General features: G+C 39.5%; 1 protein-coding gene across 2 annotated transcripts in view; it reads left to right on the top strand.

The window, feature by feature from the left end:
* Positions 1-17652, top strand: part of ACO1 (aconitase 1) — a 35768-nt gene that overhangs the window by 7774 nt on the left and 10342 nt on the right. For both annotated transcript variants that reach the window (XM_053968939.1, XM_053968940.1), the window contains exons 2-10: positions 3903-4026; positions 5724-5892; positions 9440-9577; positions 10861-10930; positions 11035-11218; positions 13918-14057; positions 15027-15198; positions 15635-15735; positions 16748-16864. In XM_053968939.1, coding sequence (XP_053824914.1) covers positions 3930-4026; positions 5724-5892; positions 9440-9577; positions 10861-10930; positions 11035-11218; positions 13918-14057; positions 15027-15198; positions 15635-15735; positions 16748-16864 — 1188 coding nt within the window. In that variant the 5' untranslated portion in view covers positions 3903-3929. The remainder of the gene's footprint in view (positions 1-3902; positions 4027-5723; positions 5893-9439; positions 9578-10860; positions 10931-11034; positions 11219-13917; positions 14058-15026; positions 15199-15634; positions 15736-16747; positions 16865-17652) is intronic.

The following is a 17652-nucleotide window of genomic DNA, read 5'->3' as shown; positions in this document are numbered from 1 at the left end:
ATCATACAAGTCATGCAATCCTTTAAGAAGGTTCCAGTACCTTGAGATTAGTTCCATTGGTCAGAGCATGGCACTAATAATGCCAGGGTTGTAGATTAGAATATCATATGGGCCATTTACTTGGACTTAGTGATCCTCTTGTGCCTTCCAACTCATAATATTCTGAGAGTCTGTGTCAGTAATGAGATGCTCCTTTTTTAATCCTATTCTGCATTTTCAGGTTTGAATAATCCATGGGTTTTTTAATGTAATCTCCACACAAACAGTTTAAGGTTGTTGGGCAGAAGATCAAATGTTTGTTTTGGTATGTCTGAGCAGGTATCGATGTGGTCGTGCATTGGCCATGGTCAGCGTGTGTGACCCTGTATGCTGCACCAGTTCCAGGCAGACAGATGTCTGCTCCCCCATGTTTGCATATTTGCATTTCAGTGCCTGCAAAACATGAATAAATATTCCTTGCTGTAATCTCAAGTTAATAAAAAAGTTAACCTGTATCTAACACTGGTATACTCAGTGTGCAGAGTATTGCCCCCAGATTTTTTTTGGCAAATCACTAGTTCAGAGTTCTGTGCTGTGGCCACTTGGTTTATAATTTACTGTAACTACTACAGGAAATAGTAGTTGGTATGACTGAGCTTCCCTGTCTCTGTGAGATTTACTACAGTAATGCTGCTAGTTGGTATTTTTTCTAGAGATTTTACCTCTTTTCAAGTATTTCTGAATGGCTTCCAGGTTTGTAATGGTGTTGTTCATATCAGTGTGACCAGGCCTAAGAAAAGAACTTGTGATTAGGCCTTGGTCAGCCCACAGTTTGGCTTATTTATGTAACTCACTGATGAGAGGAGATTTGTACTGAAGTATCTCATACTATGAACTAAAAAAACTCTAGTCAGGGAAGATGGTGATGTCTGATAAAGTAATGTTAACATGTAGATAATGTGTCATAACATCTTGAATTTCTTCTGTGATTTTCCAAGGCATGGATTTGGATGGAAAATGTTCAAGCTGCAATTTATACTGGGATGAGAATATGTGAACTGAGTACAGTGGACTCATGCTCATATCAAATTAATGATCTGCTTTATCTGTAAGGGGATATCCAAATATTTTCTATCTATGGCTACTCTTAGACTTTCCCATGAGAAATTGGTATGAATAAAATAAAGTTCTCAAAGTGGAATGCAGAAAGTAAATCTTAACAGGAGGGTAACTGGCAAGAAGAGGAAGAAATTCACTTTGATCATGCTCAGTTGTAGAAGCACATAGTTTGCTTAGAGGAATAGCTAGTAGTTCATGCTGATTAAAAATCATGACACCTAAAACTTTAGGGGCTTGTGTACAGGGTGAGTATCTGCAAAGCTGGGAAGAGGAGTTTCAGAAAATAACTTGTCAATGGAAATGTGAGAGGTGATAGATTTGAGGTTGTGTGTGTGTTTGCAGTCAGTTCATTTGCTGACCTTCCAGCTTCCCTGGACATTGAGCTTTTTATCTAGAATCATCCATTGTTTTCTTTAAAAGAATTCTGGAAATTTTTCTTTCTCTACGTTATCTTGCTGCTTTACACCCTGGACCTTTTTTTGTTACCATTTCTGCTATTTCTCTTTGGGTATCTTCTAAATACATGAATTTTGAATTTTGAAAATACTGGAATACTTTAAAAATCCCCCATAAATATATTCCACATAGTAGTATTTCCTGAACATTGCATGAAACTAGCAGATGAGATAAATAAATTAATTCTTTGGCCTTGCTGGTTCCAGTATTTTTAACAAATACTGGAGTTTGTGCATCCTTTTGTGCCAGTCTCTGAGGCCTGTCATCTTGTGCCTTGTTGTGAATTTTCCTTGTTTGAAAAACTGGGGCAAGAGAAGATAATAGTACTTGAATGAAGATGGGAACAGTATTCTGGGAAAACAAGGGATCTGAAAATCAGGCTTGTGGTTATCTCTCTACTAAAAAAATTTTAATCGTGACTGGGAATGCTGCCAGGCACTGCAAGAGAATTGTTCTCACTGTTAAATTGTTAGCTTGATCCTTGACATGCGTTGGCCTAAGCCAACGCTTCCAGAAGAGCCTTGGGCAGAGTTCAGGTCTTCAACGTGTCGTAGGAAGTGTTCCATTAAGTAGTTTGCATATGGTTAACCTTTTCTGGACATTAAGAGATATTTCTGTATTGAATTTAGGTCCCCTGCTGCTAGTTGGCCTTGCTACGAGGAATATCTTAGGATTTTTAAATTTCTATATGTGAACCTAAAAGTCCTAGGTCCCAGAGGAATGCTTTATCCAGCAAACCATTAAGCCACAAAAACCAGTAAATCAGTAAGCAACAACAACAACAAAAAAAATCTCAAACTAAAATGATGTTTACAATACGGTCTATGTAAATTTTCTTTTTGTGGTGACCCTAACAAACCTTTCTGAAATTAGGAGAGTTCTTTTCGTCTCTGATAGCATTTGTAATCTTAGTCTATAATACTTTCTGTCTCAAAATAATAGTGTTTTCTGGTTTTGTTAAATTGTTTTTAAGTTTGAATGTAAATGTCTGTCAGTTTAGCTTTAGATCAATGCCACTTCTGTTGGTTTTGGCTGGGATACAGTTAATTTTGTCCCTAATAGTTAGTATGAGGCTGTGTTTTTGATTTGTGCTGGAAATAAGTTTGATAACACAGGGATGTTTTAGTTCCTGCTGGCAGGGCTTACACAGAGCCAAGGCCTTCGCATCTCCTCACCCACCTTACCAGTGAGGAGGCTGGGGATGTGCTCCAGGGTGTGCCTGGAGCTGGGGGGGGACACAGCTGGGACAGCTGACCCCAACTGACCCACATGTTCAGCATATAGAGCTGTGAGGAGAAGGAAGAGGGAGAAGTTCAGGGTGATGGAGTCTGTCTTCCCAGATCACCATGAGGTGTGATAGGGCCCTGCTGTCCTGGAGATGACTGAACACCTGCCTGCCTGTGGAAGAGGTGGATGTTTGTTTTGCTTTGCTTGCAGGTCTAGCTTTTGCTTTATCTATCAAACCATCTCTATCTCAACCCATGAATTTTTTCATTTTGCTGCTCTGATTCTCTTAATTTTCCCACCAGAAAGGAGTGAGGGAGTGGGTGTAGGTGCATAGTTGCTGCCTGGGGTTAAACCACAACACACTTAAGAAATGGGACTGTGTTGTCATGGTTTGTAAATCACAGAGGCACAAATGGCTGTCTAGAAAAAGCATAAAGAGAATAATGAAAAAAATAGAATTTGTGAAATTGTGTCCACAGGAGGGCAACAAACACGGTGAAGGGGCCAGAGCCCAGGTTCTGTGAGGAGTGGCTGAGGAAGATGAGGTTGTTTAGCCTGGAGAAAAGGAGGGTCAGGGGAGACCTTACCATTCTCTACAACTCTCTGAAAGGAAAGTGTAGCCAGGTGCAGTCAGTCTCTTCTCCCAGGCTGCCAGTGACAGGATGAAACATGTTCTCAAGCTGCACCAGGGGAGGTTAATATTTGATATTAGGAAAAATTTATTCCAGTCATTGCAATAAGCTGCCCAGGGAAGTGATAGATTCATCATCAAAAGTTGTGTGCGTGTGGCACTTGAGGACATGGGTTAGTGGTGGATACGGGGTGCTCAGTTAACAGTTGGACTTGATGGTCTTAGAGGTTGTTTCCAGCTTTTAAGATTCTATGGTTCTAAACCACTTGGTGTGTCTATATTTTTCACAGTACTGCTATCTTCCTTCAGACCTTTTATCTCTGAGGATGTGTTACAAGTAAATTTGTGTTGGAAGGGGAATGACTGACAGTACCTTTTTCTCTGGTTCAGGCCTTTGTGTGTGGGATAGATACATTGTTGACTGTGGGACATGTACTTTGTATGAAGGACAGATGTCATGCAAATGTCCTTGAATTTTCTTTTGTTTTAGGGACACTAACTAGGATCTTCAACAACCATGAGCAATCCTTTCGTACAGATTGTGGAGCCACTGGACCCGAAACAGCCTCTGAAGAAATTCTTTAATCTGAGCAAATTGGAAGATGTGAGATATGGTACATTGACAACATAAGAGAAGCATTTTGTTAATACTGATGAACAGAACCTGAACAGACTTGGCCACGCTGGATGATACTTGGTCTCTGGCGAGAGCTATGAATTCAAAAGGCGGATCTCGAAAACAAAATTTTAGCAAAATTTAATTCTTGAAATTTAGAATGACAGAAATATTGGCAAGATCGCAATAATATTTTCTCAGCATACTGTGCACACAGCAGTCTTGTTTTTGCTGAGTGGGTGAGGGGAGCTAGGCAAAACTAAGAGCACAAGTCTTCTTATACTGCTAAAGGCTGGAAAGGATCTAACACTGATAAGTATGACTGAACAAATCAGGAAGATTTTTCAGCTTTGAAAACAGTAGTGGGTAAAGAATCCTTTCTGAGGAGGCTTTTTCCTTAGTTCTCTGATATTTCCCCAGTCTTTCAGTGGTACTGGTAAAAATCTTAGTGTCTGTGTCATTGACTTAGAAACTTGAGTATCTATACCTTAGAGTTATCTATGGTGGGTGTTTGGTGTTTCAAAAGGAAACAGGTGATTAAGGAGAATTCAGGGAACAAGAGGAGGAACATTTTCTCTGAATGTCAGCAACATATATCTATTACAGGCTCCGATATGTGAGCAGTCAATTAATGTCAGTCTTGGTCAATGAAAAGCAGAGAAAAGTCTTAAAGAATGGACAAATATATATACAGTGTTACCAGTTGATCCATTCCAGGATTACGAGAGTGATAACCTCCAGATCCTTTAAAGGAAAAAAGATGCAATTCTCACTATCCAGCATAAAAAGGGAATAGCTTAGGAGGGAAGGGCAGGAGAATATTCTAAAAAAAACCCAAAACAACAACAGTAACAATAACCCCCAAACTCCCAAATAAACAAAATCCCCCAAAACAAAACCCGCAACAACAACCAACCCAAATTGTTCTGAATTACTGTGTCCTGAATAATAGATGGAGGGTTTTTTTTACAATAGCACTAATGAGGTCTCACTGAGATTAAGTGACTTATATCTTGAGGCCAGCCCTATGTAGAAACTTGGAACAAACTTCTCAAAAGATTTTAAAATGTGAATATTCTGAGAAGCAATCAAACGACTGAAACGTGTGAGTTTTTTCTTCACACCCATTCCTTGTAGTAGAGCAACTGTTGGAGTTGTCAGGACAACTCCAATAGTATTTTGTGTCATCTTTAAATATTTCTGATTTGAAGTAAAAGAAGGTTGATAGATGCACAGTCTGACTTTCGTTCAGTTTCATCTTCCATGTCCTGAGATGAAGAGACTGCATAAACCACTAAAGTTGTACCTTCCAACATGGCAGGTAGAAAACTATGCTTTTCCTGGTACATTTATATGTCTGTAGTCAGTGACAAGAGAGAACAAACTGCTGAAAAAAAGGTGAGCACAGCATGTTTTCAGGGTTGCTGTGCTATGGATGATGGAAAAGTCCCTCAGCAAAGATGTCTGCTGTGTCACAGGAGCTGAGATAATAAACCTGCTGAAAGCATCAAGTAGAACAGGTCAATTAGTACTGATCTCCTGGCAAAGCTAGAGGTGGGAAAAGAGGTTTGGATAATCAGAATAAAGCCTTGTGAGAATATGGGGACCTGTCTGCCCCAGGCATGGAACTTTGCACTTGCTGATGTATGCCCTAAGGTAAAAACTGAGTTTGTTTCTTGCCTCTTACCCATGCAGCTCGCCTGCCATTTTCTATTCGAATCCTCCTGGAAGCAGCGATCCGTAACTGTGATGAGTTCCTAGTGAAGAAAGGAGATGTTGAGAATATTCTTAACTGGAAAGTGATGCAACACAAGAATGTTGAAGTGCCATTTAAGCCTGCAAGAGTTATTCTGCAAGACTTCACGTGAGTCTGATGGTCTCCAAAGCAAGGAAGAGGGTCTTTTGAGAGTGCAACAATACGCAGCTAGGGGTGGAGGGGTGAGCTGAGGGGAAGAATAGCAGTGAGATATTTGGAAAACCCTTTTTCAGCTTTCCTGGATGTCATGCTACAGACAACTCTTGGAGAGGCAAACACTCAGAGTAAGGGAATTGAAAAAAAGTTTTCTGAGACAGCGAAGTAAATATATTCAGAAAACTTCAAAACAGGGGAAGAAAATGGGATTGATAAATTACATACAATTGAGGAAGTTTGGTGCTTAGAAGTTATTCTTTGAAGGGGTGGTATTGTCTGTTCTCTCTCTTTCTTTTTTTTTCCTCGCTTTTTTTTGGTTGTTTTTTTGGTTTGTTTTTGTTCCCCTGGGGCTCTTGCTTTCAATTTTCTAGCTATTTCAGTTCTCATTTATAACTAATATAATTTCTTCCTCTTCTAAATCAGTGTTATTATAAATATATTTTTTAAGACTTCTCTGCTGTTGAAAAAATGAGCATATTATTGTCATGGTTTGACACTGGCGCAATGCCAGCGCCCCCATGAAAATGCACGTTCCCAAATAAATGCTGTGAGATGTTATCAGGAACAGAGCAGAGCAGGCCCAAGCTTAATAACAAAGGAAAAAAAAAACTTTATTAAACTACTACTACTACAGAAGACACACACACTAAATCCAGGGTGAAGACCTTCTAAAACACCCCTCCTCCTCCCAATTTCCAAAACAACAACCATGAAACATCACCCGGGATTCCTGATCAAATTACCACCCTTCACATAATCAATACTCAGTCTATCAAGGGAGAGAGAAGTCTCTCTTGCACCATAGACACCCCCCCCACCCAAGAAACACAGTTGCCACCTCCTGTGTTTCCATGTCACACATTGCAACCGCCCAGAGAAAATCTGCCAGTGTGACACTCTCCTTTCCATGTCACAGTGCTCTTACCACCGTGCATGGACAGACTGCTCATAGGGTTTCTTTTCAAGGATGCTTTGCAAAGGACCAAAGAAAAACAACAGTTCAGTTTCTCATTTTGGGACCACAGTCCCCACCATTGCATCCCCCTGGGGCCGAGGGTCCAACAGCTTTTCCTTTTTGGGACAACAGTCCCCCCCATTTTCTTCCTCCCCTGGGGCCGAGGGTCCAAGAACAGAGATCTTCTCTTCTTCTTCTCTGAAGACAGAGGGCATCACCACATCCTCCTCAACTTTTCTCTGTTCACTCCACTCCTGTCACTCTCAGCTGCTGAAGCAGGTCTCTTGGCTCACCATTGCATCCCCCTAAAAATGCAGTCTCTGTTGCAGGAGAATTTGGTTCAGTCTATGGCTAACAAGAGAAGTCCAGCCAAAAGCTACTCCATCATCTCCTCCCACCTAAAACTTCTTCTTCTAACATCTCAGGTCCTGGACTGTCTCTCTTCCACTACAAATTGAGGAGGAGTAATATTTTACAAAGCCCTCATTTCCCAGGAAAGGGTTAAAAGTTCAGACTCCCTGGACAGCTGAAATCTCTGCCCAGCATTCTCAACTCCCACAATGGGCATCATCCCCCCTCCTTCTCCTCTGCCGGCAAATTTCCAGGTGCCATCAGGCTCTCTGTCTCTTTCTCTCTGAGGGGGGGGACAAAGGCATCTCTGCTTCTCTCCACCCTTCCGTCTGCAGGAGCTGGCTCGGTTCCAGACCTTCAGCCCCCTCAGCCTACCTGGACAAAGCCGCGTGGCTTCCCCTCCCCCACCCAGCCCATGGCTGAGCAGGGGAGAGTCTGCACTCTCTGACGACCGGAACCAAAGAGACAGTTCTCCTGGGAGTTCTTGCTTTTAACCCCCTGTGTTCTCAGAGGCGTGTCCATACTTTCAGTGGTCACTCCAGGTGCCAATATCCAAACCTGACCACTGATTGGTTTGACCCAACTTCCTGAAAAAAAAATTCACTTCCATGTCAAACCATGACATTGTTTTTCCCAGAAACACAAATTGAGATTCCTACCTAATGGACTCTAAAAAATGTTATTGCAGTGAGTCCTCAGGTGTGTCAGTAATAATCATATAATAGTCCCTGTTCAACGTGGAAAGTCAATTTTCAGGTGGAACAATAGCATCTAACTGTTCTAATATAGTATTTGACTTGCAAGTCTACTCACTGTTCTTTGTATCTTTGTTCTCTGTCTTTATAAAATATTTTAGTACATCCACAGTAAGCCCAGTGCAACTATGCTGCCAGTTGATATTCTTCCTCAACCGTAGAGTGTCTTAGCTGTCATAACCTCTGTTTTGCATTTTCACAGAGGTTTTTAAAGTGCTAGAGACCTAGTACAGCTCAGCTTAAAGACATTAGAAAAAAATGGCAAAATTCAAATGAAAGAAGTGCTGATTTCCTAGCTATTTTTCACCTATTAGCTGTTGTTAATGTTTTGGAAAACTGGAGCAGAGAGGAAGCTGAACTTTCAAGCAAACATTGTTCCTTCTCTTACTGCTCTTCTTTCTTGCCCCCTACTCCTGCTGAGTTTGTGCCTATAAAATGTGCCTATAAGTCTGCAGAGCAACTGCATTCCTGGAAAATGAGCTCTTGGACAGGCCTCTGAGGACCTTTTTGAAAAAGGCAGCTTTGGCAACTTTCCAAAAGCTTTGCAACAATTACATTCAGGTTGTCCTGGTTTAGAATTCTCTAACTTCCTAGTTAGGATTATTCTATATTTATCTTGAGTTGTTCTAAGATGGTAGAAGGATATTTTGTCTGTTCCATATTAATTGTACAACATTCATAAGTTGGCAAAATAATTCTTCTGCTGTTTTCCTCCTACCCCCCTCTCTCAAAATCCCCGAGGTAGCATAACACAGAATTTCCTATTTTTCTTATAAAAAGCTTATCCTGGGATGTCAAACTGCTGAACAATATCAATTAATTCTGTTTAGGTTAGATAATGTGGATCCTTTTTCCTGTTCATTTTTTGGTAATTATTCAGGATTTTCAAGGTAAAATTCAGTAGGAACTAAAAAGTCTTTTACTGCTGTTGTTGCATGGTTTCTGATATTTTAAGAAAATTTAATAGTGTCCTTATGGTCAGAGTTAAAAACATAAGCCCTTACTGCTTTGGGATACTCTTACAGAAATGTAGTTTTTTTCAGTGGGTTGTTCATTGATGCCAGATCCTTATGAGCACGTCAGAGAAATCCTTTTCTTTTAGCAGCCAGCAAAATCAGATAAGTATGTAAGGGTTTTCCAAGCTGCTTGAAGATATTATGATAGAACATCCATCAGTAGAAAACTGAGAATGTGTGTGCAGAGAAGCATCAGAAGCTGTGTTAAAAGAAAAGTGTGTGATCTCGTAGATAAGTCAAGTGTTGAAATGCCTGAAGTTCTGGTTGCTACTCATTATTTGGTTGCATTGAAAATGGAGGAGTGCAGTTTGCTTTGTATGTGACAGTAGCTGTTCGTTCTGTATCTCAGAATTGGTTTTTTTGGGGTTGTTTTTTTCTCTTTTTCAAATTGTTTCACCATGCCCATTTTGTTTCTGTTGTAGTGGGGTGCCTGCTGTGGTTGACTTCGCTGCAATGCGTGATGCTGTGAAGAAACTTGGTGGGGACCCAGAAAAAATAAATCCTATCTGTCCTGCTGATCTCGTGATAGATCACTCCATCCAGGTTGATTTTAACAGGCAGTAAGAATAAAAAAATGACTCTTTACTTCTTAATGGTAGTAAGTAAACTGAATCCAGTTACTGGTCATCAAGGTAGTTCTACCGGTGATACTGTTAGCATTTGTACAAAAACATTCCGGACATTAAGAAATTTTAAAATTAGACTGTTGTATCAGCTGTGGTGAGTTGGGGGGAGAATTTTCTCTATCTGTGGTGCATCTCTCAGCAGCAAAAGCCTGTACTAAATTATTAATAGAAATAGACTCATTCCAGGCCTGTGTTTATTCTATTTAATAATGCTGCATTATTATTAATCGCTCAGAAATGGCATTTTTTCCCACATGCACTTTTTTGACACTGTAAGGGTTTTTAGAAAGAACAAATGAGAATATTTCCTTTCTTCCTCACTTCTCTAAGAATAGAGGTGATCTACTCTAGGCTCAGTTCTGAGGAACTGTTTTCTGCTTCAGTGCCTCCAAGCAGAAGAGCATGAGACATTGCTTACTATGGCCCCTATGAGTTCTGGAAAGAAATATAAGGCTGTTCAGTCCTCAGCATGCTGAGACAAAGATACAAAGACTCGATAGGAGTCACTCACTAGACCTACAGTGAAATAAATGACCTCTGTATACAGGTCCTTCTATCCTCCAAGGTACATAAATATGGGCATACTGAACTAATCTTCTAAACAGATCCTGCAATCACATATTTTATGATGGTTTCCTTCCATCTTCCTGAAGTTTTTTGGTATGCAGTTTTTGTTGCAGCCTTATTTTATTGCTATTAGGCTCGTTAACATATGCAAGAAAATAAAGATTTTTCTCTCATATAGAGAACATTGGACAGATTTATGCTTCAGTTCTTTCAAACTCTGCATGCCTAAGCTAGGCAGCTGATTGAGAAATTTAACACTGCTTTGAAACACAGAGGCTTCAGACAGCACTCTGTCATAGTAACAACCTCTTTAAATGAAGTTGCAGGACAATTGTGTTCCAGTTTCCTTTACTGCCTTCTGATTTAGGTGTTGGAAAAGTCACATTTCGCTAACAGGCAGTGTTGCTTTTCTCAGGCTACAACATTTAGGCCTGCAAATGCAAATTAGTAATTCACATTTGAAGCAGATTTCGGGTATTATCTCTTAAGATTTCTTAAATAATTTCCATTGGTTGCCTGTAGTGATATTAAAATGGTGCAATGGATCATCATGCACATTAACTAATAAATCTTCTTTCTTTCAACCTTTGACAAGATATAAAATTCATGTGATAATTTTGGTTCTGACAGCTGATTATTTTCACTTGCAGGTCAGACAGCTTGCAAAAAAATCAGGACCTGGAATTTGAAAGGAACAAAGAAAGATTTGAATTCTTAAAGGTACTGACAAAAATAATCTTACTTGCATGAAGAAAAGTGCAGTAAATGAAAGTTTTTCCAGTGCTCATGTTGAAAAATTTTTACTCTAATTCCTTTTGTTTCAGTGGGGCTCTCAAGCTTTTAAAAACTTGAGGATTATTCCACCGGGCTCTGGGATCATTCACCAAGTGAACCTGGAGTACTTGGCAAGAGTGGTGATGGATCAGGATGGCTACTACTATCCAGACAGCGTGGTTGGCACTGACTCACACACCACTATGATAGATGGCTTGGGAGTGCTTGGCTGGGGTATGTACAGCAGTGTATTGTGAGTAGTCTTTTGTCTCAGGGAGCTAGCTGTGTTTTGGGCTCTGGTGAGTTGATCCTGGTTGGTAGATCACCCCCACCCAAACACTTCCTTCCTCCTCCTGCTGGCACAATGCGGGAAAAGAACTGTTAGTCCAAATGCAAGATTAAACTGATGGGTAGAGACAAAGTTTAAGTGAAGAGGGGTGAGTGTCAGGAAAGGAAATTAAAGAAATGGTGCAAGGACAGTCAGTCACCACCTCCAATCAGCACACCAAAGCCCACCCAGTCCCTGGGCAGTGGCTACTTTGGAAAGCCCACCTCCCTAATTGGTGATCAGCCTTATGTTTTATGGCGTGGAATATCTCATTGTTCAGCTCTCCTCAGCTGTCGTGGCTGTACCTCTCATGGTGTTTTTTCCACCCCAGCTTACTTGCTGAGGGATAGGGTAAGAAACAAAAAGCATTGATGCTGCGTAAGGACTGCTTAGCAATAGCTTAAACTCTGGTGTGGTTTGGTCACAAATCTAAAACATGGCTTTGTATGGGCTGCTGTGAAGAAAAGTGATCTCTGTGCCAGCTAGGCAGTTACACAGCCTAATCCCAAATGCAAGTAACCTGATAAAGTCTCTTACAGTTATATAAGACTTTGTAATTAAGCTCCCCTTTCTGATAACTGCCTCAGATGTTTTCTGTTACACATGTTGTTGGCTTTGTTAGGGTTTTTTTATATTTTTTATTTTTTTATTCTGCATTTAAATCACAAGGAAGTAGATGAGGAAAATATTAAATTAAAAAAGGGAATTGAAGTATCACTCACCATCCAATTTTTCTTGTGTCACTTCGCTACTTTAAAAGTGTTGGATTATCTAAAAAGTACTGCAAATACAAATCTATTAGATGGAAGGTGCTGAAAATTAAATCTGAGTGACTTAAATATGTTGGAAAGGACATTATGCAAAACAGAGCTGTGATGTTCTAATACCAGTACTCTGCACAATATTTGTTACAGGAATAGATATAAATAATTTATTTTTCCTTCTAGTGGTGAACTGAAGTGCTTGAATTATTGAATGAATAAGTAACTATGGAGTGGAAGTGTTTGTAGCCATCCCATACAGTAGCGAAGACTTCAGCTGAGCCTATATTTTCCTGTGATATGGTGATAGGACCACTATTGAAACAGCTGTTGTACAAATATGGAACACACTGTGTTTTTAAAGAGTATTTGTTAGTTGTTCATGAATGTGCTTGTGAAGTTCTGAGCACCACATATGGTAGGACTTTCTGATTTTAATAACCCACCTATTGTACTGCAGCAGTACTGATTGAGTGAGACTTTCTGAATCAAGGGTGAAAGAGTTCCTGGCTTAGAATACCAAGGTAAACAAGTTCAATGTATCTAAAGCATGACATCTTTGGGATTAGACACATCTGTTATTCTGTATTTGGTTGTTGCATATGCATGGAGTCATCATTTAAATGAAGTTGTAGCACTAAAAGCTGTTTGGAAAAGTGTGACTCTTAGCCTCAGTTTTTCTCCAGAATATGAAAAGTATGGCTGGACACAGTCTATAGCGTATGTGCTCAAAATGCACACTCTTGGATCCAAGAGGTTTTTTTTCTAAGGCTGGTGAAGTTGAATTTGATTCGTGACTGTCAGTGGTAGTCAGTCAGTTATTTTGACTTACTTGAATATTTAAAAATGATTCAACACCCAGTGAAAGGAGCCACATGATTGGATCTGTCACAGCATTATCTTCTAAATTAACACAGGTATATCACTTTGAATAGAAGAAATTAGAAATTATTTTCAGAACCATTCTTAGATTAAGTGGGAAAAAGAATTGGAATAGTGATTTGGCATTCATAAGCAGTTATTTCAGGCAGTTTTTTCTAGCTTAGTATTCATTAAGCTAAACAAAAGGTAGGAGATTTCAGAGAAAAATATAAATATACGAGTGACTTTCTACAGGCAGAAAGTTATAAAACTGCTTAATGGTTTGGCTGCTTAATGCTAAGTTGCTAGATGATAAATGTAATGGCTTTGTTAGATTGCATATGACTATGACATCTTGATGTGTTACCTTAATAAATTAGCAATATTAAGTTCTAGCTGGAATTCTGATAGTGAAGGTGTGCTTATGCAACGGTTCCCACCTACGCATTCCCAAACCCTGTTGGAACATAGTGGACATAAGGGAAGATATTTCTGTCTTAACAAGTACCTTTTATGTTAGCATTCTTTAGTAATATTTTTTTTCTTTCAAAATAATTTCTAATTTTTTGTTTGGTGACCAACAGTCATGGTCTGCATATGTTTCACTCACAGCACATGTTCAGTGCCATGTCAGTGGTTCTTGGTTTGTTGTGTTACATGTTTAAGATATTAAATAAAACTTTTACATCTGTTATTGTAAAAGCCAAGCATCCTTAGAGTAAGTTGCTTAGATTCGCCTAATATCCCATCTAGTGGCTTAGGAACAAGAAGAAAATATGAAACAAAATGAAATTAAAACCCCAACCTTGCAGGAACAGCAGCAAGATGAGGAATGCCTCTTAACAGAAGACACAGACTGTCTGCTTTCTCTACGCTTTCACACCTTAAATAGAGTTCTCATCAGGCAATTGACTTCACGAGTTTGTCTCTGACATGTTAGTATCTTTCTGAATAGTCACATTGTATCCTCCTGTTGTGTGCAGGTGTGGGTGGCATTGAAGCAGAAGCAGTGATGTTGGGACAGCCGATCAGCATGGTGCTTCCTGAGGTGGTTGGCTATAAGCTGGTAGGAAACCCTCAGCCACTGATAACATCCACTGACATTGTGCTCACCATTACCAAGGTAAATTACCAGGATTTGATATTTTTCCATTATTGCTGAGAGATAAACACATTCTGTAGGACAGAGCCATTGTACAGAATGTTTAAGAGCCCTATGTATGCTTCCAGGTAGTAATTTTTAATTTTTAAAAAGCTTTATCACTGTCTGTGGATTGGATTCAGCTCATTAAGGAAAATTTTCTAGGCAAATCTGTCTCCCAGAAGCCACACAAAATATATGTTGGGATATTTTGGAATTCAGTAATGTTTTGGAGCAACAGTGCTTTTTCCTCTGTCTCAAAAAAACCATGATGACTTGTTTTTTGAGGTCACTACTTAAAATAAGACAATATAAAATCTGGAAACCAGACAGTAAGCATTGCAGTCTTATTTCTTCCATGTGCAGGTGTTTGACTCTTGCAATATATTTATAATATGTTTCCTGACTCTGTACATTGTCACTGAATTAAGAGTATTACTGGGTCAGCATCAGTGTTGTTGGAAGTCAGAAATCTGGTAGAGAAGTTCATCATGGAGTGCTGTCTACAGAGAGACCTTCAAATGGGGAAAGCCAACATTTTTTCATCATTTTATTCAAATTTTATGTGTGTTCAGTTTGATTCATGTACTTGTGCAGTTGGTTCTCCCTATTTTTCCATCTTCCTGGGTTTACTGTGTGAAGGCTCCCCACACAGTTGTCTTCCTCTTAGAACATCATGTTGAGAAAAATGCAATTGTAAGACAGTCTAGTTTAAATGAAAGGAAGAGCAAGTTTTAGAAGAAATACAGTCCTATGTTGTACCTTATTATTGAAACTTTACATCTCTCTGTCCTCATCTTCATGATTTAGTTTAGCAAAAGCTTCCTGGTTTCAAATAGCTGTAGAAAACTTCACAAGAGATTTCTCTGAATCAAAGGCTGGACTTCATAAGAGACATGCTCATGTCATTTGACACATAACAATGACACAGGGACTGTATTTTTATAACAGCATCTTCGCCAAGTTGGAGTTGTGGGTAAATTTGTGGAGTTTTTTGGTCCTGGTGTTGCCCAGTTGTCAATTGCTGACCGAGCCACCATTGCCAATATGTGTCCAGAGTATGGAGCAACAGCTGCCTATTTTCCAGTGGATGATATTAGCATTGGGTACCTGATACAAACTGGTGAGTATAAGAAGAGACCACATATAAGAAGGGGTGATTGAAAGGATGCCAGGTCTATATGACATTAGTAGTGGGATTGAATCAAGTGAAGTTTTGAGCTTCAGTTCATTTTTTTATTGGTATTTACTTACTAAGACTAGTTTTTGCACTTTGGATGCATGTTTAGGAAGAGCTGAGTGTTGGAATTTTGGCAGCCTGCCAAAAATCTGAACCTAGATTGCCCAGGTGACAGAAATAGGAAGCTGAAATTTTGTTTTGCAAAAGCCACTAAGTTTGCTCAATTGGTTTGTTTTTAGCAGATCTCTAATATTAGTCTTGAAAGGGTCTTGTAGTGCTATTGACAGCATGTCTGTTATGCACTTTTTTTGTTCTGTCAGATGGTGGTTCCTCTGTTTCCCTTCCATTTTGGTTTTGCTGTATCTGGCTTTCATTTTAGGCCGCGAAAAAGAGAAGGTTATGCGCACAAAAAGGTATCTTGAGGCTGTGGGAATACTAAGAGATTTCAAGAACTCTTCTCAGGATCCAGACTTCACACAGGTTAGCAACTACTCTGTTTTCTGGCTCCTTGCTTTGTGCCCTGTCCTGTTCTATTGTTATGATTGTCTGTTTTTCACATAAACTATGAAATAGTCAAGGGATTCCTTGTTCTTTGCTTTGGTCTGCACAGCTGTCTTATTTTAAGGCTCAGTGGAATGAGTCAGCTGGCTCTTCAGGTGTGAAAACTTGGATGTAGGTATAGACTGGCTCTCAAATGACCTCTAGCTGGTGCAGATTCTTCAGTTTGTTCGATGGAGCTTTGAGAAGTCCTTCCGGACTGAAGGATACTCTGAAGTGTAGCTATGGAGATAATGTGGATGTTGTGTGTGTAAGCCCGGTTTGCAGTTTTTTTTTTTCTGTTCAGCCAGTTATTTTACTGTGTGAATCAGGACCCTTAGAAGCCCTGTGTGGGTAACCACAGAGCACACAAGTAATTTTCTGTGCAAGAACATTCAGATCTTACTCTGTGTCCAGGAAACTCAAGAATATTCCTGGTTTTCCCCAGTGTAAAATCTTATCTTGTAACTTGTGTTTGGGTCTGCATGATTATTCAACAATTTTTGTAGATTTGGAAGGATGTAGCACATTGTGAAAACAAAGTTGGAAAATGGGTGAGGAATAGATAAATAATACCAGAACAATAGTCTGCTTTGTTTTATACAGTACCAGTATTTCTTCACATCATTTTTTAACCTGCTTCTAACATGTGAAAAGACAAATTAAAAAATAATCTATAATGCTTAGATGCTTTAGTTACATTGGGTTTTTCAGTAACTTTAGTACTTTTGATAGTACTGTGTACTGATAGTACCTGTGAGCTGGCAGCGTCTAAAATTAGAAATGTTCCTTTTCTTCTGATTTTCCCATTCTCGTTAGTCTTCAATAAATTCTGCAAATAAAGATGTGCAGACACAGCATTGATTCAACAGCAGAGGTAAGCATACCTGTGGCTTACCTGGCTTCAACTTTTCAGGCAGTGCCCAACCACTCTCTGTTTATCTTACTTAAACAGGTTGTTGAGTTGGATCTCCATACTGTTGTGCCTTGCTGCAGTGGACCAAAGAGACCTCAGGACAAAGTTGCTGTGTCAGATATGAAGAAGGACTTTGAGACTTGTCTGGGAGCTAAGGTAGGTACTAGGAACATTTGGGCAAACAAACTAATTCATACTTCTAAAAGCTGTCTGGTGTTCAGGAACTATGTTCTGGGGTTGTGTGTTGTTTGTTTGCCTACTGAAAAATAAATAAGGATATTTGACTGCCATTTCAAAGGTGACAGAAGCAACAGGTAGTTTAAAATTGTGATGTTGCTTCTGTTTCATGAAAGTGTTCATGTCCTGTTGGAGTAGTATTTCCTTCTGATCTTAGGTCTCACAGGGTTTTGACATAGACTAGAGATTTCTGAACTCTGCCACGATGGGGGGTTGTTAATAGATGGGACAACATACCTACTGCACTGAGTTCTGAGATAACTACCCAGCTCTTCAGCTCTCCAAGCATTCCAAGTAGCTTATGCCCTAAATCCACAATGTAATTTTGCACTAAGTATTGAATCTGTTCAGCAGAACAGAACTGTATGTGAGTCTTTGATGCTGGTGGTAAAGACAGAAAACAATTACTGCATTCCGCATCATCCTGTCAAAAGTGGTCATTGAAAGAGGAGCTAGATTTATATTTGAATGAACATTCCTGGATACTTAAGTTTTCTAAATCAGTTTGAATACCTGATACAGTAACCATCCTTGTTAAAGGCATTACAGAACTCCAGTGATGTAAAAGAAACCTAAACTACAACAGTTCCCAATAATACTTGGTTTGTTACATTTTCCAAACTCCATTAGGTGATCTTACGCTTTCAGTTCTCTAAATGTAATTTTTCATGGCATGAACAGTGCCTACTTGCTCTTTGTTTTTTTTC

The sequence above is a fragment of the Vidua chalybeata genome, chromosome Z (genome assembly GCF_026979565.1).
Source record: "Vidua chalybeata isolate OUT-0048 chromosome Z, bVidCha1 merged haplotype, whole genome shotgun sequence".
Taxonomy (NCBI): Eukaryota; Metazoa; Chordata; class Aves; order Passeriformes; family Viduidae; genus Vidua; species Vidua chalybeata.
This window is presented reverse-complemented; position numbering and strand designations above follow the sequence as displayed.